Raw genomic sequence first — 25,385 nt, 5'->3', positions numbered from 1 at the left:
CAAAGCTAGAATAGGCAAAGGGAAGTCAAGAGAGCTTTTAGTTTTAAACCTTATTTTTAAGGCTTGTAGTCTATTTTAGAGTATTTTATGAGACTATTCTAAAAGTCAGACTTGAAAAGACTGTTTTCCATAAATAAAGAGCTGTGTCTCAATCTAAGGAAACTGGATCGTGTTGCACAGACATTTGAATTCCAAACATAGAAATTCATGGCACTTTGGGATGTAGTGTAATGGCCATGGTGGTGTTAGGCTGATGGTTGGACTCAATGATCTTAGAGGCCTTTTTCCAACTGAAACAAGTCTATGATTCTGTGATTCTTTTTAATTGATTTCTCAATGTGTAATGTGCCTATGCTACAATAAATGATTACTGCAATTTCTCATCAGAAAGGGCCTCAAAATACTGTGATGAGACTGGGAACTGGTTCCGCCATCCTGAGAGCAACCGGACTTGGTCCAACTATACCCTGTGCAACTCTTTCACCTCTGAAAAGCTGAAGGTATGCCACCAGTTTTAAAAGGGCAGTGGTTGGTTGGGAATGGCTTTGGACTGGGCTGGCAGTAAGACACAAAAAAGGAGGTCAGAATAATCCTTATCTTTTAGCTTAATTTGTTGCACCAGAATTGAATAGCATTTTCCTTAGGATTTCAGATTATTAAAATGATTTGATGGGTGCTCAAGCCTAAGTAGAGGTTTGCTGCAAGGTGAATAATTCAGCAGCAATTCATGTGACAAGCTTTGCACTATTTTTCAAATGCATTTTTTAATTCCTATGATTTTCCCTGATTGCCCAATAGTTATAAAACGATCCTTTGGAAATTCCATTTAACTTTCTGTAATAAGGATCTTGCAGGTTGTTGATGTCTTCCCTGCAGGGCTAGAAATATAAACATGGTCAAAATACTTTTTGCAAGGAAAAGTATATCACCCTGTGCTCAGTCCCTTTGAAAGGAAACATGTCTGAAGGTACCAAGCAAATTCTACAAGCCTGACCACATTTAACAGTGTGACCCAAGTCATTGAGACTGTTTATAAGATTGAATTAAGCAGTTGCATCACTCTTTCCAAAATCAAGTTGCTAGGCTGAAAGAGGAGAGCTAAATATAAAAGCACTGGAAGAAACAAAGAGAAATCTGAGAAAAGCTTTAAAAAAACCAAAATCAATTTAGAGAAGCTCATGAAAAGAAGTATTTCTCAAATGCATGTGGAGCTCCAGGAAAATCTGGTTACAGGTTTGTGACAGAATAATTTGTGACTGTTTGGAATTGTGGAATGAAAAGAGTCCAGAAAAGAGTTATTTGATTTGGGCTTTGTGTTGGAGGATCTTTTTTGATGCAGCCAAAACCCCAGTATGTGGTTGTACTTTAGTAATGATCCAGCCCAGAAGGCCATGGAAAATTTTACTGGACTAGGAGGGGGGTGAATTCTAAGAGGTGTTGCAGCATGGGAAAATAGAGCTCACCTATGTGACAAAGAGAGAATAAGAGTAGCAGATCTGACTTCACATTAAATGGAAGTGCCATAAAAATACAATGCTTCCAGATGTTGGCCCATGTCAGGAGGCAAAAAAATGTTCTTCTGTTCCTTATTATCCATGCCTTGCAGAAGAACAATTCTGAACACGATTCAAGCAGAGAACACAGAGGAAAATCCTACGTACCTTGAGGTTCTTCTGAAACAATAAAGAGTGGAAAAGACAGAAAGAAACCATCTACAGAAATGACAAGTTAGGTTCTGACCTTTAATCCAAGCTCTGGTGAGACCCCACCTGGATATTGTGTCCAGTTTTGGAGTCCTCAACACAAGAAGGACATGGAACTGTTAGAGCAGGTCCAGAGAATCCAAGATGATCCAAGGGTTTAAATGCCTCTGTTGTGGAGACAGGCTGAGTTGGAGTTGTTCAGCCCGGAGAAAAGAAGACTGTAGGCACACCTTAGAGCTGTATTTCTGCTGAATGGGGCCTCCAGAACAGCTAGAGAAGGACTTTTGACAAAGGCATGGAGTGGGAAGATGAGGAGTAAGGGCTTCTAACAGAAGCTGGGTTTACATTAGACATGGGAAGCAGTTCTTGCCCATGAGGGTGTTGAGGCACTGGAACAGGTTGCCCAGAACAGTTGTGGAGGCTCCAAGCCTGGAAGTGTTTAAAGGCAGGTTGGATGGGGCCTTGAGCAAGCTGGTCTAGTGGGAGGTGTCCCTGCCCATGGCAGGGAGGTTGGAACTAGATATCTTCAAGGTTCCTTCCAACCCAACCCATTCAGTGATTCTATGATTCATTTGTATCCTGCTTCCATGTACCTGTGAACAATGTAATTGAAACAGGAGATGATTTCATGTCAGAAATGCTCATCTTGAGGCCATGAGTCCTGCTATTTAATGGATTGCTGATATTAAAAGTGTATTGGAGAAGAACATCTGAAAGAAAAATACAAAATGGGAGGTTGATTTTGTAGATCCTTCTGCTATGAGGATAAAACCAACCTGTGTGCCTGCAAGCTGCTGACCCTTGCCTTTTCTCTCTGTTCACTTGCAGATGGCGTTCATCCTTTATTACATGGCAATCGTTGGCCATGCCTTGTCTATCACATCCCTCTTGATCTCCTTAGCAATATTCTTCTATTTCAAGTAAGTCTTTCTTATGGACACTCTCTGTTCTTCCCCTGAAGGATCTGAACAAAGAAAAAGCTTGGAAGGGGACATGGCAGGGAGAAGCAGCTCCTCCTGAGTGCCTTTTTATAGAACCAGAGAACACACTGGGCTGGAAGGGACCTCAAGATGTCATCTAATCCAACACCCCTGTAGTGATCATAAATGTCCCCCAACTAGATCAGGTTGCTTAGAGTCCCATCAAGTTTGACCTTAAATGTCTTCAGGGCACATCCCTGGGCAACCTGTTTCAGTGTTCCACCACTCTCATTGTGCAGAACTTCCTCCTAATGTCCAACCTAAATCTCCCTTGCTCCAGTTTCAAACCATTGCCCCTTGTTCTATCGCTACAGGTCCTTCTAAACAGTCCCTCCCCAGCCTTCCCATGGATTCCCCTTCAGATATTGGGAAGAGAAAACTGGGAAGACCACAACTGAATTTGATTTGGAATCCTAACCCCAGGCTCCAGAGTTCTTTGGGATAGTAAAACTGGATCTGGTTAAATTTGCTACCCAAATGGTCCAGGAAGGTGATTCCTTGCAGTGAGCGAGGCAGGATCAGGCTGACTCACTCTTATCTCTGAGTCATGGGCAATGCACGATCCTGACCAGTCCCAGGTCATGCTGAAAGACTCATCTTTGCAGCAGCCTTCCAGACAGTAACACACCTCCTCCTCGCGTTCCTCCTCCACTTCTCCTTCACCTTCCATGACTAATCCGTGACACAAAGGTTAGAGGAAGAAGCAGAGAAAGGAATTAAAACAAAGTGCTGCAAAACAGGAGGACACAGAAGAGAGTGAGGATAAAGCTGTGTGGGAGCAGGGTTCATGTTACCTCCTGTCATCTGGCTATGACAGCAATATATTATTTGACCTTCAGTGGAAGACAAGCTGTCCATCAGCCAGTCAGTCAGCTAGGAAGGGGTGATTTGAGGAATGTAGAATAGCCTTTGGCTGTAGAGGCAGCAAGAAGCAGCCTGCAGAGTTTGCTGTTTGCCACGTGTAAGTCTTCCTTGGCAGATGTCTTTTCCTTTCAGCTTGGGGTATCAAGATTCATGACAACCTGGCATCACAGATACTGCAGTACTTTTGGAAGGGGATATTGGATCAGTGGTGATGAGCATCAGTAAGCAATAGTGACAACAGGAGACTAAGTACCTGCAGAATGTTGAGCAGTGGCAGGCATCATCACATTATTGCAGTATTTTTATAGTATCTCATATGACAAAGCACAGAAGCAAAAAGGGACACCTAGCTTTAAATCACTTCCAACTGAATCATTAAAACAAAGGCATTTGTATAAAGGCAGATGGGGAGTACAAGAAGAACATGAGTGTATTGTGTGTACCTGCAAAATCTTGTTGCTGCCAAGGCTTCTAAAGGGAGTTGAAGAAGGATAATGGGTGAAAGGATAATTGTAAAATCACAGAATGCATCAGATTGGAAGAGGCCCTCTAATGGCCCCTTCAACCCCCCTGCAGTCAGTAGGGAAACCTCTAACTAGATCAGGTTGCTCAGAGCCCTGTCAAGTTTGACCTTGAATGTCTCCAGGGATGGGGCCTCTACCACATCTCTGGGCAACCTGTTGCAGTGTTCCACCACTCTCACTGTGAAGAACTTCTTCCTGATGTCCAACCTAACTCGACCCTGCTCTAGTTTAAAATTACTGCCCCTCGTCCTATTCCCACAGGCCTCCCCTGAGCCTTCTCTTCTTCAGGTTGAAGAACCCCAACTCTCTTAGCCTGTCTTTGTAGAAGAGGTTCTCCAGCCCTCTGATCATCATCATGGCCCTCCTCTGGTCCTGCTCCAGCAGGACCATGCCCTTCTTGTGTTGGGGACTCTATAGCTGGAGTCAGCACTGCAGGTGAGGTCTCACCAGAGCAGAGCAGCGGAATCATTGGTAGAAGTTTGTTGGGGATTGTCCCCAGATGTAAGGGAGAACATGACAGAAAGCATGAAAATAACTTGCAAACTAAATGAGTGGGTAGGAGGTGGAAAATAACTGGCTGGGAGTGAAAATTGCTGTTGTCTGTATTCATGAGGGGGAAGAAGTGAGAGGTTCATACTGCAGATCTAGGAAGAAAACAGTGCTAACAGCTCCTTGGAAGCCAAAGCAGCCCAGATGAAAGGATGGTTAGATTAGCTCTGGGTTTTTGAAGGAAGTGCATCCTGCATTGACCTCCACATGCACAGATCAGAAACTCACAGCTTGTGCTCCTTCCCAGACTGGAGAAAGTGTTTGCCTGCTGGGTTTGCCTGCTTGCTCCCACTGATCACCACATACAGACAGCATACTCCAGGTTGCCTTTGTGCATTCCCCTCCTGCCAGCCTCAGGCAGTGCCGTGGGGCATGGAGCTCTGGGGAATGTTGTTCCCTGTGTCAGGAATAGCTGGGGATGTGCCACGAGGATTTGGGCATAATTTAGAAAGGGGAGAAGGTGAAAGTCTGAAACTGCAGCCACGGTTTGGTGTCATAAGAATGCTGGGAACTTTCCTCTTTTACAAGGGATTGTAGTGACTGGATGAGAGAGGTGGATTGAAGCTTGAGGAGGGCAGATTTAGGCTGGAGATTAGGAAGAAATTCTTGACAGTGAGAGTGTGGAGACACTGGGACAGGTTTCCCAGGGATGTTGTGGATGCCCCCTCCCTGGGGGTGTTCAAGGCCAGGCTGTATGAGGCCTTGAGCAAGCTGGGTTGGTGGGAGGTGTCCCTGCCCATGGCAGGGGCATTGGAACTAGACGATCTTGAAGGTCCCTTCCAACCTAAACCATTTGATGAATCTACAAAATTTTGGTCCTCACAACAGCAGAAATCCCACCCCCTCCAAAACCAGACATTCAGAAGAGATTGCTGCTCCTTCTGAGTAGGAAAACAACCTCTCCTGCTTTGGGATCTCAGATGGAGTTAGAAACATGCAGGATACCTACCCAAATCCCCCTGTAATTTCAGGAGATTCCTGCCCAAAGTTCCCATCCTGTCTCACAGCTAATTCCTAAAGCAGCAAATTATTTTCATCTGAGTAGTTGAGAAATCGAGTCTCCAGGGAACAAGTTCCTTACCCAGTGGTATTCCTGAGGTCCAGCACTTGCAGCATCCACATCTCCTAATTCTCAGGGTTCTGCTTCACCACTCTGTATCTCAGTCACTGTGAAATAATGAAAGGCATCAAAGGCTGAGAATGCAGCTACTTCATATCTCAATTACCATGACATAAAGAAAAGCATCAAGGGCTGAGAATGCGGCAGGATGGCTCCTTAAAACATGGTCTAAACAGTGTGTGGTGCTAAACAGGTGTCAGAACAACCCCCCATATTTGGCAGAGGTTATGGCTGCAAAGCAAGGCGTGGATTTTCCAACCACGCCTTGCCAAAAGGCATTCCAGAGGCTGCTGCCAGGGAGAGCTTGTTCAAGTGACAGCAGAAGAGCAATCCTGATTTATGATGTGTGCTGCATGTTTTTCAGGAGCCTCAGCTGTCAGAGGATAACTCTGCACAAGAATTTGTTCTTTTCTTATGTGCTGAACTCTGTCTTCACCATTGCCCACCTCATCGCTGTCGTCCCCAACCCAGGCCTGGTGAAAAGGGATCCTGTAAGTACTGCATGAGTCCTCTCCATCTCATCACCCGAGTAAAGCTACTACAGCCATGCTGACACCACACAGCCCCATTCACCAGGTAATGGTGGCCATCTGGTAGAACAGCCATGGAGTGCACATGCTGAGAATCTCCCTAAAGCTTGCTCAGATCTTTCACAAGCAATAAAAACTTTGAACCTGTTCCAAGAAGGAGAAGCCTCAGACTTACTCCAAACAGACTGTCCATACACACCTGTCAAATCCTTACCACTCTCATGCCAGATCCTTAACCACTCTTGTGTCAGATTCTCATCACTCTTGTGCCAGTTCTCCACCACTCTCAGCACTAACTACTGCCTTTTCCCAACAAAACCTCTGAGGGGACGGGGCGGGGGGCAAGGATGAAGAGATACAGAATCACAGAACCATTAAAATTCCAAAAGCCATCTAAGATCATCAAGTCCCACTGTCTACCCAACACCACCATGGCCATTAAACCATGGCCCAAAGTCCCATGGCCACACATTTCTTGAACATCTCCAGGGATGGTGACTCCACCACCTCCCTGGGCAGCCTGTGCCAGTGCCTGACCACGCCATCAATAAAGAAATGTTTCCTAATATTCAGTCAGGTCCTGGGGCTTATTCCCAGGTTTTTAGGTTGGAGGATGAATGCCCACCACACAGAGCAAACTGCAGAATTAAATGTCTTTGAAAAGCCTGGTTTAACCCATCCTTGGTGAATCTGCACCATCTCTGCCATTGTGGCAGTGAGAAGTGCACCCCCTCAGGACAGCTGTTTACAATGTGAGCAAAACCTCAGCAGCCTTGTACATGGTTGTCATCAACTGCAGCTCCCGTTTGGCCACAGTGGCTGTTTGGAGCCATTGGAATTTTCTTCTGAGGCTGCCATAGCAAACCAACACTGGTTGTAAATGCAAAATGAGAGAATACACTCCAGATCTGCTGAAATTCATGCCCTGCCTCTAGAAGTGCTGCTCAAGTCAAGTGTTCTTATTTTATCCTCAGAACTGAGCTACAGCAGTCCCTGGAAAGCTGTTGGTCTTCCATGGTCTGGAGTTGTCCTTCAGTTCTGACACCAATTCAATACTCCACGCTTTACTGAGGCTTTTTATTGGCTTTTTCCCCTTTGATGTTCCCCAAGAGACAGGACAGGTTTGTAACTACAAAGTGAACATGACCTGAAAGCATAGTGTGGGACCTGGGTGACCATAAATTTCTGTTAATTGTAGAGTCTCCTCTGCAGCTGAGAGACTGAAAGGTAAACAGAGAAGATGTCATTAGCCCCTAAAAACACAGGCATGGAAAAATGTCACCTGGTGACTTCTTAAATGTCAGAGCCACAAGTACAAATGCTAACAGTTGCCTTTTTGGAGGCTTTTGTGCCATGCTCCATGGATGTGGTGTCCTCTACTGAACTCCTGCTCCTGTGCTTCTCCACCAGCCTTCCTGCATGAAGAGAGCATTAAAGCAGTTGCAGTTTGGATATTTCTTTGGGAGTATCAAGCAGCTTATGTTTAGAAACCTGGCTGTTGGGGAAGCACTAACTTAGAATCATAGAATCATTTTGGTTGGAAAAGACATCTCATCTTAGAGGTCTTTTCCAACCAAACTAATTTTATGATTCTATAAGAAACCTGCATCAATTGAATCCTCAGCCCAACAGCAACATGCCCACTAAACCATGTCTTCAAGTGCCAGGTCTACACTATTTTTAACATCTCCAGGGATGGTGACTCCACCTCGTCCCTGGGCAGCTTATTCCAATGCCTGACCACTCTTGCAGGAAAGAAATTTTTCCTAATATCTCTAGTACCAAGTACTCTACCAGGGCTAGGGCTAAACCATGTCCCTCAGTACCACATCTCTGCCTGTTGGAAACACCTCCAGGGATGGGAATTCAATCCCCTCCCTGGGCAGCCTGTCCCAGGGTTCAAGAACCCTTTCAGTGAAGAAGTTTCTTCTCATGTCTAACCTAAACCCCTCTGGTGCAACTCGAGGCCATTTCCTCTTACTCTAGCACTTGTTGCTAGGGAGAAGAGACCAACCCCCACCTGGCACCAGCCTCTTTTCAGGGAGTTGTAGAAAGCAGTGAGGTCTCCCCTCAGGTTCCTCTTCTCCACACTCAACACCCCCAGTTCCTTCAGCCACTCCTCACTAGCCCTGTTCTCCAGACCCTTCACTGGCTTTGTTGTGCTTCTCTGGACTCCTTGTTCTTTAATTCCATCTTTTGCTTTCCTGTAACACAGACATGGGATCCCTCTGAGCACCTGTGTACATTCTGTTCTGTAAATGGGTTAAAAGTATATTAAAACATTAATCTCAGCCCAAGCCCCTCTGTGCCAGCCTTCTGACTGGAGCACAGTTTAATGGATGACTCATTGTAGATCAATTGTAGAGCGGTGTGAGGTTCTGACAGGCAGTGATTTACAGCCACAATCCTGCCTTGCTTTGGAAACTCTTTTTATTTCTTTCTTGTGCAACACAGGGATGCTTGGAATTTGAAAGAATATGTTCATAGAGTTGCCTTCTAATATCTGGGAAAAGCCAAGCAAACAAACATGTAAGGCAGAGCAGTAATCAGACTTCAAGGTACTGCTTTGAAATGCAAAGTGAAGGGTGTCTGAGAACAGGCTTTATTGCCATCCAGATGAATTTTAAGTCTGGCATTCATGACAAGAACTAAAAACTCTCCTTGAGGAGGGTTCTTTTATGCTGCGCAGTGGGGAGGTTCAAAAGGTGAAGAGGAAGAGGAGGCTGATGGGAGACCTTCTTGCTCTCTATCTCAAAGGAGACTGTAGTGAAGTGGGGGTTGGTGTCTCCCCTAGTATCAGGTGATAGAATGAGAGGAAATGGCCTCAAGTTGTGCCAGGGGACACATGTTGGAGATTAGGAAAAATTTGTCTCTTTACTGAGAAGTGGTCAGGCATTGGAACAGGCTGCCCAGAGAGGTAGTGGAGTCACCATTCCTGGCAAAAAATGTGTGGACATGGCACTTTGGGACATGGTTTCATGGCCACGGTGCTGTTGGGTTGATGGTGGGCAGGTTGGACAAGGCCTTGAGCAAGCTGGGCTAGCAGGAGATGTCCCTGCCCATGGTGGCGGGGCTGGAACTAGATGATCTTTAAGGTCCTTTCCAAACCATTCTCTGGTTGAACTTGATGATCTTAGAAGTCTTTTCCAACTAAAATGATTCTATGATTCTATCAACTAACTCTTGTGGCTTTAAAAATGAAATCATAGCGGGGGGGTTGGAACTGGATGATCTTTAAGGGTCTTTCTAACCCAACCCATTCTATGAATCTATGATAAAAGATGGGGCTGTCTGCTCTGCCCTGTGTGGTGAGCAGAAAAAACAAATCACCAGAAATAAAGATCAGACTTTGAAGTTAATCCTGTCAGGATCCTGCATTCCAGCTTGTCAATACTCCTATATTTTCATGGGCACCAAGCTGCACTGCAAATATTGAAAGAGATCTGAATGCACATGTTTGGGCAGGCACTTTGGGAGTATTTTCCAGCAGCAGAAGGTGCTGCACTGCATGGCTAACAAGCTTTTCTGGTCCAAAGGGGCAGTCCAAACAGATGGGGAACATGAAGTCCTCTACCTGCTGAACTGTCAAAACGTCTGTTTAGAGACAAGAAATCCTGAAGGCATCTTACAGTCCTGGTATTCAGCTTGGAAAACATCTGGAGAAGTTAAGGAGGATTTTCCTGCAGCCAGAGATGGTGGCTGTTGCTTTGCCATCATTGCTGTGACCTTAGATTTCTGAGTAGCTTCTGGTGCTTCCCCAGGAGCAGTGGGTCTCTGTTGGTACAGCAATGCCCTTCCACTCCTCCTGGCCCTCCTCACTGCTGGTGGCATGGAAGCCCATGTGGAGGGCCTCACTGCCCTCTCCAAGGGGGTGGATGGACATGAGATCCTCTCAGAAGGTGAACAGCATTGTCCCTCATCAGCTGGCACCCCGGTAGTGGACACAACACATGTCACCATCTGCTTGCCTCTTCCCAGTGTCTCAAAGCCACAGACTTTTGTCCAGGTCTATGTCTGCCATCTCATGTGAACCACTGGGAACCCCTTCCCAGCTTTGCCAACTCCCTTTAGCTCCACATCTCACTTTGTTATTTGGACAAAATAAACTAAAGCTGTCTTCTCACAAAGACATGAGGCCAGTATCTCTGGCACCTGACCACAACCATCTCCACTGCCAGCAGCACTTGTCCTCCATGAGGGAGGGACTTTGGAGTTTAAAGAGCAAGTGGCTCTGGCTCAGATGGGAGAGCTGAGCAAACCTTAGGAGAGTTTGATCAAAAGTGAAGTAAGTCACCTAGATAGAGCCCTGAGTTACTGTCTTTTCACAGCCTGTCCTGTACATAGAACCATAAAGCTGTTGAGGTTGGAAGAGACCTTTGAGATCAGCAAGTCCAACCACTCACCTAGAGCTCACAGTCCCACCACTACTGCTGAGCTATTACCACATCCCTCAGCACGACATGCACATGCCTTTGAAATCCCTCCAGGAATGGTGACTCTGCCACCATGTCCCTGGGCAGGCTGGGACAATACCTGAGAACCCCTTCTGGAAGGAAATTGTTCCTAATATCCAACCTGAACCTCCCCTGGCACAGCTTGAGGTCATTTCCTCTTCTTTCACCGACCCCACCTCACTCCACCCTGCATCAAGAACAAGTTGTTTGTTTCAGTTCTAACACGTGCTGACTGACTTTGAGAGGTTTTTTTCTTACACAGTACTTTTTGGAGCACTGTTATCACATATTTCTTCTGTTTTGTGAAGGCTCTTTGTTCCTTCCATCTCATTTATGAAAGTTTTAAGTCCTTGTCACTGATAGGTGCTGAACAAACCCAGCAAGAGATGGAGAACTTTTCTTCCCCTTCACTTTCTTGCAGCCTAGAGTAATTGTCTCTCTTTGAATGCAGAGTGCTGCTCAAGTGTGTGGCATCATCTCATTTGTCTTAACAGGTGAGCTGCAAAGTGCTGCAATTCTTTCATCAGTACATGCTGGGCTGCAACTACTTCTGGATGCTGTGTGAAGGCATTTATCTTCACACCCTGATTGTGGTGGCAGTCTTTGCTGAGGAGCAGCGTTTGCACTGGTATTACCTGCTGGGCTGGGGTATGTATCATCTGATTTGTAGAAAGATGGACAATTGTTTCAGATGTTTGAATTCTTCTAGCACTTGTACACCTGAATTCTTGTATTGGTGCACAGAATGCTGGGGGTTGGAAGGGACTTTTGGAGATCATCTAGTCCAACCCTGCTGATAGAACTGGTTCACCTAGAGCAGGTTGTGCAGAAACACGTCCAGGTGGGTTTTGGAAGTCCCCAAACTGTCTGGGCAGTCTGCTCCAGGGCTCCAGCACCTTCACAGAAAAGAAGTTCTTTCTTAAGTTTTAAGTGAAACCTCCTGTGTTCCAGTTTGTACCCACTGCCCCTTGTCCTAGAACTGGGCACCACTGAACAGAGCCCAGACCCATCCTCCTGATCTTTTAGATATTTATATGCATTTATACCACTAGATCACAGCCTAAAACTGATTTCTTGGGTCCTAAATGTGAATGCATTTAGGTGGATGGACCTAGAGACTTAGAAAACTCAGCAGGAGTCTGTATGTACTTTTTGCATTGCCTTGGGATTGTCCTATCACTAGTTACTTCCAGAGAAGAGACCAAGACCCACCTGACTCCAACCTCCTTCCAGGGAGTTGTAGAGAGCATTGAGGGCTCCTCTGAGCCTTCTCTGCTCCAGACTGAACACATCTTGCCACACAAGCCTTCCCAAAATAGTCATTCCACGTCCCATTATGCAAGAGGCAAGCAGTCAGAAGTGTGTGTGTTTGTTTAGGTGACAGTCAACTTAGGCAGTGCAATGGAATGCAACTGGGACAGCTGGCCAGCAGAGAAAGCTTGTGAGAAGCTCAGATGGTGCTGAGATCAGCACCAGAATCATACTGACTAGTTACCTGATAAGATAGTTACCAGCACCTGCAGCACTGCCCAAAGGTAAATAGGATGTGGGCTGTGGTGATGGCATGATGGTATCTTGAGGAGGAAAAGGTTAATAAATCTGGCCACAGCTCCTGCCTCTGAAATCTGCAGCCTTTTTAGGGAAACTAGAGGAAGGCTTGCACACACAAAAAAAGAAAACAAAATCTATCTTCAGCACCTCCTAAGGCAGAAATCGTTAACAGCAGAGTGATCTAACTGGGAGCCTCTGATTCACCTTGCATAAATCAGTGGTATTGCACTGATTCTGGAAGCAGTCACACAGGCTGGCTTTAAAGAGTCGATTAAGTTAAGCAGTTGTGCTCTGCACTAGAATTCTGATTGTGAATTGTATTCTGCTTTAGAATTCTGCCTTGTGCCCTGCTTTAGAATTCTGAACTCTACTCTGGTTTAGAATTCTGCGTTGTGTAGTAAATTAAAACTCAAAAGATCAAGGTAAAGGCACAACAGAAGATGAAGTGAGCCATCATTCATTTTTATAACCAATCCCTGAGCAAGAAGGTCTAGATTGTTTTATCTGGGAAAATCAGTGCTGACATTGTTACAAGTCTGTTTGATAAAACACCTGAGCAACTGTAAATGACTTCTGTGAAAGGTTTGAGGTGGCTGAATGGAATCTGACATGGACAGATGTTCTGCAAGGCTGATGTCTTCAGGTGAGCCCTTCCCAGAGAAGTGCTGTTGGGGATGCCATTTCTCACTTGTTGCTGCCCTGGGTCAGGAACTTGCCTTCGTCCAGGGCAAGGAAGGAGTTTCAGATGTGTGTACCCAGCTGCAGTCTGGCTGCTTCAGGCAGCTTCATCCACATAAGAGGTGCAAAAGGAGTAATCTTTTTGGACAGTGTGAAATAGTGACTTCATTTGGAAATACAACTAAACATAATTGCCAGTCTGTGTCAGAAAGGACCTGGCATGACCTCAAGGGCTAAGCCTTACCTGCTCCTGGGGTGAGACCTTTGCTACCTTACCCACTGCTCACTACTTGTTGGTGGGGGACACCTGGAGTGACCCATCTTGTACCACTAAGATCCAACAGACCTTGCTGTTTCATGTCTTTCTTTTGGTCCTTCACAAGAGAAGAGCAACATCTAGCCCTAGAAGAGCCTGTAGCTGGAAACTGGAGCTGTAGACAGGCATGAGCTCCTTACCCTCTGACTAATGAAAACTTTCTGTTGTGTCCTGAAGATTTGCCTGGGAGTTTGTTGAGCCAAATATTCTAGGCTGATGCATCTAGCAGAAGAAAATTAGATCCTTTGGCTTTGTGTGGAGCTCTCTACTCATGATGCTCCAGGCCAGAGCTTTCAGATGAAGATTTTTCGCCATTACAGAAAGGCCCCCAAAAAACTGCCCTTCAATCCTAGTCAACAAAACTGGCCCAGGTTGCCTCTGGTTCTGAATCAGAAGGATTTTCTCAAGCTGTCAGTTTCAAAAGCTCACCCTGAGGTTGGAAGTTCCTTTCTTTCTGCTCTGAGCTTTTTTGTTGTTCTACTGTGAATCATCACCCCAAAAAACCCCAACATTCTGCAGCCAGAGGCCAAGTAATCATTTTCTAACAACATATAACAGAGAAGACAACCCAGGTTGTTGTCCCACAGCTGCATTTCCTCCCAAGCTGACCTGCAGTAAGAACTTTTTTTGGCTGCTGGTTAAAGACATCAGAATGTTCCAGCATTGGCTGGCCTCTGCTCTGAGGTAAGGCTTCTCCAGAACTTGGCTAAGGATTCTCTGTCTCTTCTAAAAGTGTTGATGGAATCACCAAGACCAAAAGAAACAAGGAGCCAAGTCTTTCCCTCCGTGACTGATCATGGGATCAGCACATGTTTTATTTATGGCTAAAGAACATCCAAAGCTCAGAAAAAATGTCTGTGGCTTATAGGGGACAGGCAGCAGTAACATCAAAGGTGTCCATAAAGCTCTCTGCTCAGGACACACAGGGCAGTAGATCAGCTCCCCACTGGCTTGCTGTCTGTATCTACAAGGTAGGGTCAGTATTTTAGTGCATGCTCCTCAGGTCCAGGTTTGAAGCCTATTAGACAGGTACACAAGAGGTCCCTGAAGGTGATAAGGCTTCATTTGGAGTATTGAGTCCAGTTCTGGGTCCCTAGTTCAAGAGGTCAGGGAAATGCTTGAGTGGGTAAAAAGGGCTACGAAGATACTCAGGAGTTTAGAACATCTGCCTGAGGGGCTTGGGGCTGTTTATGCTGGGGAAGAGTAGACAGAGAGGATCTTCTTGGTGTTGAGCAACATTTAAAGGGTAGAGGTTGTGAGGATGAGGCTGGGCTCTTTTCAGTGGTGCCCAGTGACAGGACAAGGGGCAATGGGCACAAGCTGGAAAACAGGAGGTTTCACTTGAACTTGAAGAAAAGGTTCATTGCCGTGAGGGTGCTGGAGTCCTGGAGCAGGCTGCCTAAAGAGGTTGTGAAGTCTCCTCCTCTGGAGGCTTTCAAACCCTGGCTGGACACATTCCTGTGCAAATCGATGCAGGTGAACCTGCTTTGGCAGGGGGGTTGGACTCAATGATCTTTGGTGGTCCTTTCCAACTGCTACCTTCTGTTCTGTGATTCTCTGAGTAGTGTGTGTGTGAAATGAAATTCAAACTAACAAAATACCAAGCCTGATCTCTAACTTCGGTTATTCCAGGATTCCCTTTAGTACCAGCATCTATCCATGCTGTTGCCAGAGCCAAATACTTCAATGACAAGTAAGTAGCACAGCTGGTTTGGAAGGCACTTGCCCTTCTTCAGCTGTGGGACACATTTTCTTTCAGTTCTTAACCATCTGTAATGGTTTATTTCCCCTCCAGCTGCTGGATGAGTGTTGACACTCACTTGCTGTACATTGTTCATGGACCAGTAATGGCAGCTTTACTGGTAAGAATCTTACATGCTATTTATAATTCGTTCAGAAATGCTGCTAACCTGTACAGAAGCTTCTGGATTTTTAAGGAGAATCATAGAATCATTTCTGGTGGAAAAGACTATTTTAAAGTTATTGAGATCAACCATTCCTTTGGTCAAAGGTCAGGAGCAGCTGAAGGTTTTCTCTACTCAGAGTTACAGCGCCAAGTTCTCAGTGCTTTTCAAAAAGGAGTCCTGTAAAGAAACCTCCCAGTTAAGAATCAGATTTTGTGGCAAACAAATCACTGACACCTTTGGAGAATAAGGATGGTCACTCTCTCCCAGAATACCTTTTTTGTACAGATGTACAGTATTTCAGAGAAGACAGAATCATAGGATGGTTTGGGTTGGAAGAGACCTTAAAGATCATCTCCTACCAGCCCAGCTTGCTCAAGGCCCCAGCCAACCTGCCTTTGAACACTGCCAGGCTTGGAGCCTCCACAACTCCTCTGGCCAGCCTGTTCCAGTGCCTCACCACCCAAATGGGCAAGAATTGCTTCCCAGTGTCTCATCTCAATCCAGCTTCTCCCAGTTTGAAGCCATCACTCCTTGTCCTGTCCAGGATAGGTCTTGAAAGACTGGGTCTTTAAAGTCTCTAGAGAAGAAGACTCCACAACCTCTCTAGGCATCCTGCTCCAGGGCTCCAGCACCCTCACAGCAATGAACTTTTTCCAGTTGTTGAGGTGGAACCTCCTGTGTTGCAGTTTGTATCCATTGCCCTTTGTCCTATCACAGGACACCACTGAAAAGAGGCTGGCACCAGCTTCTTGACAGCCACCCATTGGGCATTTATAGACATTGATCAGATCCCCTCTCAGCCCTCTCCAGACTGAACAGTCCCAGGTCTTTGAACAGCCTTTCCTCCTCAGACAGATGTTCCATACAGCTGCTCTGCTGTTCCCATACCATCACATCTATGGTGGGTTCACTGGTTCAATCTTGATCACTTCTGCTGTTGTAGTGCCAACTAACTTGTAGAATAGGATTCAACCTTTTATTTTTATCACCATGCTCCAAGTCTCTGCATATTAACCACAAAGGAAAAAGGGGGGACCTGTGTTTTATGGAAGAAGACCAATCTTTACCTGCTTTCCAAACAAAGCATTCTCATTTCTGCCTTGCACTCATGCCTTCCAGTTCTATTTTTCATGTGAAAATGTCAATGTCTACAAAATACTCTGCATGATTTGCTATCAAAATCCCCCAGCAACAGACTGACTCAGAAGAGCTAAGGAGTTTTACCTCTGCAAAGCCTTTTTCCCACTTTTCACTGTTAGTTTCAGAAATTCTGAAAGTGGAGGTTAAGCAGAGTGAGTGAAGTCAGAGCAGGCTGGAGAATAGGGCTTGGATTTAATGCAGGATGGGACCTCAGAAGGCATTTATTATTCCTTTTTTTTCTTTTCCTCCCAGCAGAGCACAAATGTAAAACAGTTGAAAGGTCTCTGAGTAGTTAAGAAGTGCTGAAATGCTCTGCTGAAGCTTACTGAGACAAGTTTAAGTGTTCTGAGAGGTCCAGATGAAATTTCCCTCATAACTCTGGAATTTTGGTTAGTAAAATCTGTGTAAGGTGTACAACTTACATACTTCTTCCATAAAATCATCTGAGAAAGGAATCCATTGAAGCTCCAAAGAATTTGGTGCTTAATAGTCCAGTAACAGAGGAGGAAAGAGTAAGGTGGGTGTACTGGAGAGAGAATGCAGCTCTGTCATAGCTTGGGTTGGGTCCCTCACTGCAAGGACATTCAGGTGCCCTTCCAGAGAAGGGCAATGAAGCCGGTAAAAGGTCTGGTGAGAAGCAGCTGAGGGACCTGGGGTTATTTAGTCTGGCAACTAAGGAGCTTGAGAGGAGACCTTCTGGCTCCCTACAAGTACCTGAAAGGAGGTTGGAGCCAGGTGGGGGTTGGTCTCTTTTGCTTAGTATCAGGTAATAGGACAAGAAGAAATGGCCTCAAGTTCCACCAGGGAAGGTTTAGATTGGAGATACGGAAAACTTTCTTTGCTGTGAGAGTGGTCAGAGATTGGAACAGGCTGCCCAGGCAGGTGGTGGAGTCACTGTCTCTGCAGGCGTTCAGGAAACGTGTGGCCATGGCACTTGGAGACCATGGTGGTGTTGGGTCAATGGTTGGACTCAATGATGTTAAGGGTCTTGTCCAAGCAAAGCCATTCTGTGATTCAGTGATATTTTGAGCTACAATGAAGCTGGCAAGTCACACTGATAAAGACATTGATGCCCTCTGTATTACTTTGGATGCCTGTTGAATCTGATTGCTTTCACCCACAGCAGCTTTGCTTTTGCAGGTCAATTTTTTCTTTCTTCTTAACATCGTGCGCGTGTTGGTGACGAAGCTGAGAGACACCCACCGTGCTGAGTCCAACATGTATATGAAAGCTGTCAGAGCCACTTTAATCCTGGTGCCCTTGCTAGGAATTCAGTTTGTTATCATACCCTGGAGACCAGAAAACAGACTTGCTGGAGAGATCTATGATTACATCATGCATATATTAATGCATTACCAGGTATGTTGTGAACCAGCAACTGCAGCTTTGCTGAGTTGCTTGTTGTTAATTTAGCCAAAGATGCTGCGGCCACTTGGTTTACCCTAAAACTGGAACAGGTTGCTGAGAGATGTGGTTGAGGTTCCATCCCTGGAGACATTCAAGGTCAAACTTGATGGAGCCCTGAGCAACCTGGTCTAGTGGGACATCATAGAATCATAGAATGGTTTGGCTTGGAAGGGGCCTTAAACATCACAGAATCACGGGATGAGGGGTTGGAAGGCACCTCCAGAGATCATCCAGTTCAATGCCCCTGCCAAAGCAGGATCACCTAGGGCATGTCACACAGGAGCATGTCCAGATGGGTCTTGAAAGTCTTCAGAGAAGGAGACTCCACAACCTCTCTGGGCAGCCTGCTCCAGTGTTCCAGCACCCTCACTGTAAAGCAGGGTCTAGTTTCAATCCCGCTGCCATGGGCAGGGCCACCTTCCACTAGAGCAGGTTGCTCAAGACCCTGTCCAACCCAGCTTTGAACACCTTGTCCAGGTAGGTGATATCAGTTGCTCTTCCCTTATCCATGTTCACAGCATGGAGGGTGGGGTGTTGGCCAAGATGACCCTTCTAACCCAGTGCACTCTGTGACCAGTGAAAACTGAGTGTGACCATGGTTGTGCAGCTCTCTTCCCACCACTTTCACATCGTTGTCTTAGCTGCCTTTACACGAGGAGTGCCGCTGCCTAAAGAGCAGCCACAAGATAGGGGAAAGAATGAAAAACTGATCACATTTCTAAATTAAGGAGGGAAAACTGAGATCACAGAGGGCTTTTGTGCTCCAACAGTTTCTGGTGAAGTGCTCCAATCGACTGCAGCTGGTGCTGGGAGTTTAATAAGATGATGAAGCTGTGTAGGCAAACTTGTAGAGATGGAATGTCAACACACGGAGGAGAAGGCTGAGATAATGAAGCTTCATCTAGAAATTAAACTTCCATTATTAGGCAGCTTAAATGAAAAGATAAAACTGACATTTTTATTTTCAGACAGAAGCTAAATGATGAAATTAATTTAATGTTGTGTGGGATCACAGAATAGCTTTGGTTGGAAAAGACCCTTAACATCCTTGAGTCCAACCATTGACTCAACACCACCACAGCCACCAAACATGTCCCCCAGTGCCTATCCACACATTTCTTGAACACTGCCGGGGATGGTGACTCCATCACCTCCCTGGGTAGCCTGTTCCAGTGCCTGACCACTCTTGCAGCAAAGACATTTTTCCTAATATACAACCTAACCCTGCCCCAGTGCAACTTGAGGCCATTTCCTCTTCTCCTATCACTTGTTACCAGGGAGAAGAGACCAATCCACACTTCACTCCAACATCCTTCAGGGACTTACAGAGAGCCAGAAGGGCTCCCCTCAGCCTCCTTTTCTCCAGACTAACCAACCCCAGTTCCCTCAACTGCTCCACACCAGCCCTGTTCTCCAAACCCTTCACCAGCTTCATTGCACTTCTCTGGACTTGCTCCAGCCCCTCAATGTCTTTCTTGGAGTGAGGGCCCCAAAACTGGATCTTGGACTCAAGGTGTTGCCTCATCAGCTCTGAGTACCTGAGGACAATCCTTTCCCTGGTCCTACTGGCCACACTATTCCTCATCCAGACCAGGATGCTGTTGGGCTTCTTGCATACGCTGGTTCAATGTCATCCCCACCAGAACATCAATTTGGTCCTTTCAGGAGGGTTGTGAAGTTGTCCTGGTCCCTGCAGCTCACTGTGATGCTTCTTTTTCTACTCAGAGCAGATTTTTTAGTCCTTAGCTTTCATAATGCCTTCCCAAACATTTCTTGTATTCATACTTAAGGCAGCCAGCTCCAGCTCTCCAAGCACTCCTCTGGTGCTCATTTTCTTCTAGGGCTGATGATGCAATTAGCTGATGTTCTATTAGTTTGTGTCATGGCTCTATTTCCCCACCAGCTACTGTACAGCACAGATTGAATCTCCAGCAACTACCAGCAGCCTACTAGTTTTTGCATCCCAGGGCATGTCCATCATATACAAGCAGGCGTCTTGGATACAAATATGGGGGGGAAGGGAGGAGTGTGTTTCTTTGGGTTTTTTGTTTGTTTGTTTTAGTTTTTTGGTAGGAAATAAAATACATTCTCCATTCCTGCCAAAATTAAAAGATTTGTTTTCTTCATGCATCTTCTAGAACTGAAGCTGCTGTAAGGGAGCATCGTGGTTTGCTGTATTAGCTACACCATCCATGTACACAAAAAGGTGCAAACAAGCACTGCAGTCCACTGTGAACATCAGAAACTTAAAGATGCTGAATGAGAGAGCACTTACACCTACACAGAGCTGTCTGGTGGTTATTTCATTCAGAGAGTGGTTTTCCCCTTTTGAAAAACAACTCTTTGAGATCTTGCCGGGAAATTTTCCTCTGCTTGAAGTCCTTTTTGAATAGTAGGAGCCAGTCTGCTGTAGAATTGTCCTGCTCTTTTTTGCACCATGAGGTCCTGAGCAACCTGGTCTAGAGGGACGTGTCCCTACCCATGGCAGCAGGGGTGAAACTGGATGATCTTCCAACCCAAACCATTCTATGAATCACAGAATCATTTTGGTTGGAAAAGACCTTTAAGATCCTCAAGTCCAACCATTAACCCAACACTACCAAGTGCATTTTAAGCAAAAGTATTTATTTGAGTTACTTAGGCTGGCAAAGACCTTTGCAATCATGAAGTCCAACCATTGTCTAACTTTTCTAAGTCCACTTTCAATAGAAGTGTTTTTTCAAATTGTTTAGGCTGGAAAAGATGTTTTAGATCATCAGTTAATGATTTGGGGGCTATAGGGGCTGCTTCTCCACCACACCAACTGGACCTCCATGGCATAGCAACAGAGCTATGTTATAGCTCTACAGACCTGGCTGAGTTGGAGTGAGCTGGGGTTTAGTCTCTTCTCCCTAGTGACAAGTGATGAGAGGAAATGGCCACAGGTTGCACCAAGGGAGCTCTAGGTTGGATATTAGAATAACCTTCTTGACCAAAAGGGTTCTCAAAGCCTGGCACAGGCTGCCCAGGGAGGTGGTTGAAGCTCCATCCCTGGAGATGTTTCAAAGAGGCAGAGATGTGGTGCTGAGGGACGTGGTTTAGCACCAGGCTCGGTCACGTTTGATAATGGTTGGGCTCAACGATCTTAAATGGCTTTTCCAACCAAAACAATTCCTTGATTTGAATGCTGTTCTTTACTATCCATCATGTCTAAATTTCCAATCAATTTGTATATTCTGATCTCTAAACTCTTTTTCTTTCTCTTAGGGCTTACTTGTGGCAACTATATTTTGCTTCTTCAATGGTGAGGTGAGTACCTGAAATGGAGCAAAGGATGAGGACCCGATGTGTAGTCACTGTGCTGGGCACTGTTGCAGAAATAAAGCATGTTGTGCTGCAGGCTTTGCAACCACACCAGCCCACTTCTTACTCTCTACATAAAAGCAGCAGTGTGCATTTGTGAAAGCTTTGTGCAGGTGAATCAGGAGTGTTGCCATTACAAAGCAGATCACAGAATGGAAGGGGTTGGAAGGGACCTCCAGAGATCATCCAGTCCAACCCCCCAGCCAGAGCAGGATCAGCTAGGACAGGTCACACAGGAACACATCTAGGCAGGTCTTGACAGTCTCTGCAGAAGACTGTACAACCTCTCTAGGCAGCCTCCTGCACCAGTGTTCTGCCACCCTCACAGTAAAGCTTCTCCTCATGTTGAGGTGGAACCTCCTGTGCTCCAGCTTGCATCTGTTGTTCCTTGTGCTACCACTGGGCACCACTGAAAAGAGCCTGGCACTTGCATCTTGACATCCACCCCTCAGATATTTATAGACATTGGATCCCCTCTCTGCCTTCTCTCCAGGCTAAACAGCCCCAGAGGGCTCTCACTCTTTCTTCATAGCAGAGATGTTTTAGTCCCTCAATCATCCTCTTAGCCTCCGTTGGACTTTCTCCAGCAGATCCCTGTCTCAGATGGCACCAAATGAGAGAGAAGCACGGAAGCATAGAATCATTTTAGCTAGAAAAGCCCTTTAAGATCATCCAGTCTAACCATTCTCTAAGTCTTCCAAGGCTGGTGCTCAGCACCTGCATCTTTTTATGGTGTCATGGGTCTAATTAATCAACATTGGAGAGATGTCCAGCTCTCTTGTCCTACCACATTTCTTTCCCTAGGATCTGCAGGCTGCCACTACCTTTCTCCATCTCCCTTACTGTCATCACTTTCCAAAAAAGTCCAGTCTCCATTGCCTGGAAACTCGGAAAGGCTTTTGATTCTCCCTGTTTGGGAGAACCTGGTGAGTTTGGCTGCTCAAGAGATGTAAACTGAGATAACTTGCCCCAGTCTTCCATGTGTGGTAGGACATGGACCAAAGCCACAGCCTGGTCTTTAGTCATGGTAGGACATTGTTTCCAAGCTGGTGTATACATCTCCTGCCATGGAGCTCAAAAATTTATTCCTCATGAGAAAAATTCAGTGTGGGGCAAGCAGCTTAATTTTGGTACCACAAGAGGTTGGGTACTTTGGGATGCACTTTTTCCTGCTGGAATCTTTAACTTGAAGGCTGAAATCTGTGAAGCTTACCCAGGACAAACAGTGGTAAGGTCAGTACCAGCAGGCAGTGGTTTATGTTGCATTCATCACCTACTGCCTCACTACCATCACTTCAGAACCATGAGCCCATCTTAGAGACACAGATGTAAAGAGAGTACTAAGAAGCAGTTTTGATGCCTGTGCTCATGTGGAAGAAGACATCAACAATGCATTGGTCTGGACTTCTAAGATGATAGATCTGCTCTGTTTTCATGTAGAACTTCAGGGAATTCTCTGGCCAACAACAACAGTGTTGTACAGATAGTACAAGGTCTCTGCCGTAGCCTACTCACCAGACCATGTTTCCAGGCTTGAGGTTTCTTCTAGACTGCAAGACTGGCCAACAAATTGGAAAGTCTGTTTGGAAAAGAATCAGTCAGCTCTCTTGTGTGCCAAGGAGGTCTGAATGGCTGAGAAAGAACAGGAAAACTGGAAAGTCCTGGAGGGCAACCAACCTCAAGCTCTTCATCTCTTTGGCCTTTCTTCCATCTGCTGCCGCAGCAGAAAGTGTGACAGGCACCACCCTACCTCTCCTGGTCCCCAGGAGCCTCCTTGGTCATTAAAACCTTGTGGTTTTGCATGTGATTGTCAGCAGTGCTGCTTACACAGTTCAAATGCATGCCTGAAGAGTTTTAGTTGGCATTGACTTGTGATCATCTGAGATCCTTGGCATCATGGCAGATATCTAGGTCAGCACCTTGCTTCATTCAAATGCAGTAGCTTCTGCCATCCATCATCCCTTTGTGGCTGGGTTCTGTACAGCCAGCAGTTCAGGGGAGAATGAAAACACAGCTACTTCCACCACCTGCTCTTACTGGTCCATGAAGCCTTCTAAACCTGACTAATGGCACTTCCAACCATGGGCTGAACTGGGAGAGATGTGCCTGTTGTCCCCCTGACCATACAGACAATTCAAGTATCACTGTCTTCTGAGAAGAATCACAGAATGATTTGGGTTGGAAGGGACCTTAAAGATCATCTAGTTCCAACCCCCTGCCATGGTTAGGGATACCTCCTACTAGACCAGCTTGCTCAAATCTTCATCCAGTCTGGTCTTAAACACTTCCAGGCATGAGGCCTCCACACCTGCTCTGGCCAACTCATTCCAGGGTCTCACCACTAATGTCTTGTCTCAATCTACCCTGCTCTAGTTTAAGAGAAAACTAAACTCTTCAGTGAAGCTTTTGTGAGGCTCAGGGACATTATTCCTCTCTCTGCAGTTAACCATGTTATCATCTTCAGACTCATGGTTGCCTTGGTGGCCCATCAGACTCTGGTTCAACTGAGAGCAGTTTGAGAGCTCAGTAGCAGCTCATCACCTTCACAGGAGATGCAAGAGCAGACCTCGTAGAGATAGAGAGTGGTTGGACTTGATGACCTTAAATGGCTTTTCCAACCTAAATGACTCTGTGAGTCCATCCCAGCATGAAGCTGTTTGATTTTACATCTGAATATTGACATCACAAGCTTTCCTCCCAGCTCCAGTAATGAAGCCTTTGTTACCTTTGCTGTAATCAGATGCCTTTTGTGTTCTTGGTACCCAATGAATACTCTTTATGGGTTAGAAAGTGACTAGAAAAAGAACTCTTCACTTTGTCTTGAGCTAAACAATAGCAAAAAAAGAGCTACTGATGGGAAAATTGCATGGACATCATTTTGAGTTAGTTTCAAAGGCCTAGTCCAGCCAAGGTTTGTTTATTCAAGGCAGCAGTCATACCAAAGGCAGTGCAGCTACTTGCAAGAGTAAGGATTTATAGTATCAACCCTCAAACCTTGGCTTGCATCTTGCATTAAAAACAAAAGGCCAAAGCCATTGAAATATCCACTCCTGGCATGCTGCATGAGCCTGCTGGACACTGAGCATCTCAGGTTCATAGCAGCTCCTTATAGAGCGTTGTCCTTATGTGACATGGAGCAGCTTTCTGCAGGCAGCTGTGGGTGGGGAGTAGATACCATTTTGTTCCATACCTGTCAAGAGTGATTTGAGCTGCAGAGACTTGGTAAAGATGAAAGTCTTGCTGGTTCATCTGCAGAAGTCAAAGACATTGTGCTGCACAGGGCCTGGAGAGTGATTTCAGACTGGTCTGCTAAAGCAGGTTTGCCTAGAGCAGGTCACACAGGAACGTGTCCAGGCAGGTTTTGAAAGCCTCTAGAGAAGGAGACTCTGCAACCTCTCTGGGCAGCCTGCTCCAGGCCTCCAGCACCCTCACACCAAAGAAGTTTTTCCTTAAGTTCAAGTGAAACTTGAACCCCTCTCAGGCAGCTCTTTTCCAGGCTGAAAAGCCCCATGTCTCTCAGCCTCTCCTCATCAGGGAGATGCTCCAGTCCCCTCAGCATCTTCATGGCCCTCCATTGGCCTCTTTCCAGTAGTTCCCTGTCCCTCTTGAACCGGCAGCTCAGAACTGGGTGCAGACTCCAGGTGCAATCTCACCAGGATAGAGCAGAGGGGGAGGAGAACCTCCCTAACCTGCTGACTACACTCTTCTCGATACATCACAGGACACCCCTGTCCGTGATCACAAGGGGACATTGCTGCCTCGTGGGGTACTTGTTCCTTTTTCTTTTTTGTTTCCTTCTGTGTCTTTTTCTTCTTTTTGTCTTTTTATTTTCTACTCTTGCTCATTTTCCTTTTCTTCTTGTTCTTTTCCTTTCCTTGCCCTCTTCTCCCCTCCTTGCCCTCTTCCCCTTTCTTATGTTGTTCTATTTCTTGCAGCATATTTTCAAATGGCTGTGATGGTCCTGCCTCAGCCACCTCTGTGTATCTTTCCCAGGTACAAGGAGCTCTGAAGAGGCAGTGGACACAATACAAAACCCAGTGGGGCCAAAGGCGCCGAGAGCACTGCTCCACGCGATCTACCTCCTGCACTGCCACATCCATCTCAGAGGTCCCAGTTTACCTCTACCACCATGACTCCAACAATGAACAGTTCAATGGCAGATACACAGAGGACTCTGAACTTGTTGCACTAAAATCTGGAGAGACATCTGCCTAGCTCAGCACCAGCCATTGTAAACACACCATTTCATGTTCTGCTTGTGAACAAAGTCGGAAGAAGGGTGGGAGTGGAAATCCAAGCCACATGGGAGGGGGCAAGACC

At 45.9% G+C, this 25,385-nt stretch overlaps 1 protein-coding gene across 1 annotated transcript in view; it reads left to right on the top strand.

Moving 5' to 3' along the window:
- CALCR (calcitonin receptor) overlaps positions 1-25,385 on the top strand; it is a 112,773-nt gene extending 87,388 nt beyond the window's left edge. Inside the window, exons 5-13 of the mRNA XM_068156820.1 lie at positions 388-500; positions 2,532-2,623; positions 6,105-6,231; positions 11,219-11,372; positions 14,902-14,962; positions 15,065-15,131; positions 17,457-17,675; positions 20,970-21,011; positions 25,059-25,385. Coding sequence (XP_068012921.1) covers positions 388-500; positions 2,532-2,623; positions 6,105-6,231; positions 11,219-11,372; positions 14,902-14,962; positions 15,065-15,131; positions 17,457-17,675; positions 20,970-21,011; positions 25,059-25,280 — 1,097 coding nt within the window. The 3' untranslated portion in view covers positions 25,281-25,385. The remainder of the gene's footprint in view (positions 1-387; positions 501-2,531; positions 2,624-6,104; positions 6,232-11,218; positions 11,373-14,901; positions 14,963-15,064; positions 15,132-17,456; positions 17,676-20,969; positions 21,012-25,058) is intronic.

This window comes from Melanerpes formicivorus, unplaced genomic scaffold (genome assembly GCF_026170545.1).
Source record: "Melanerpes formicivorus ecotype bairdi unplaced genomic scaffold, bMelFor1.0.p_v2 SCAF_35, whole genome shotgun sequence".
NCBI lineage: Eukaryota > Metazoa > Chordata > Aves > Piciformes > Picidae > Melanerpes > Melanerpes formicivorus.
Note: the sequence above shows the minus strand (reverse complement) of the source record. Positions and strands in the feature narration are given on the sequence as shown.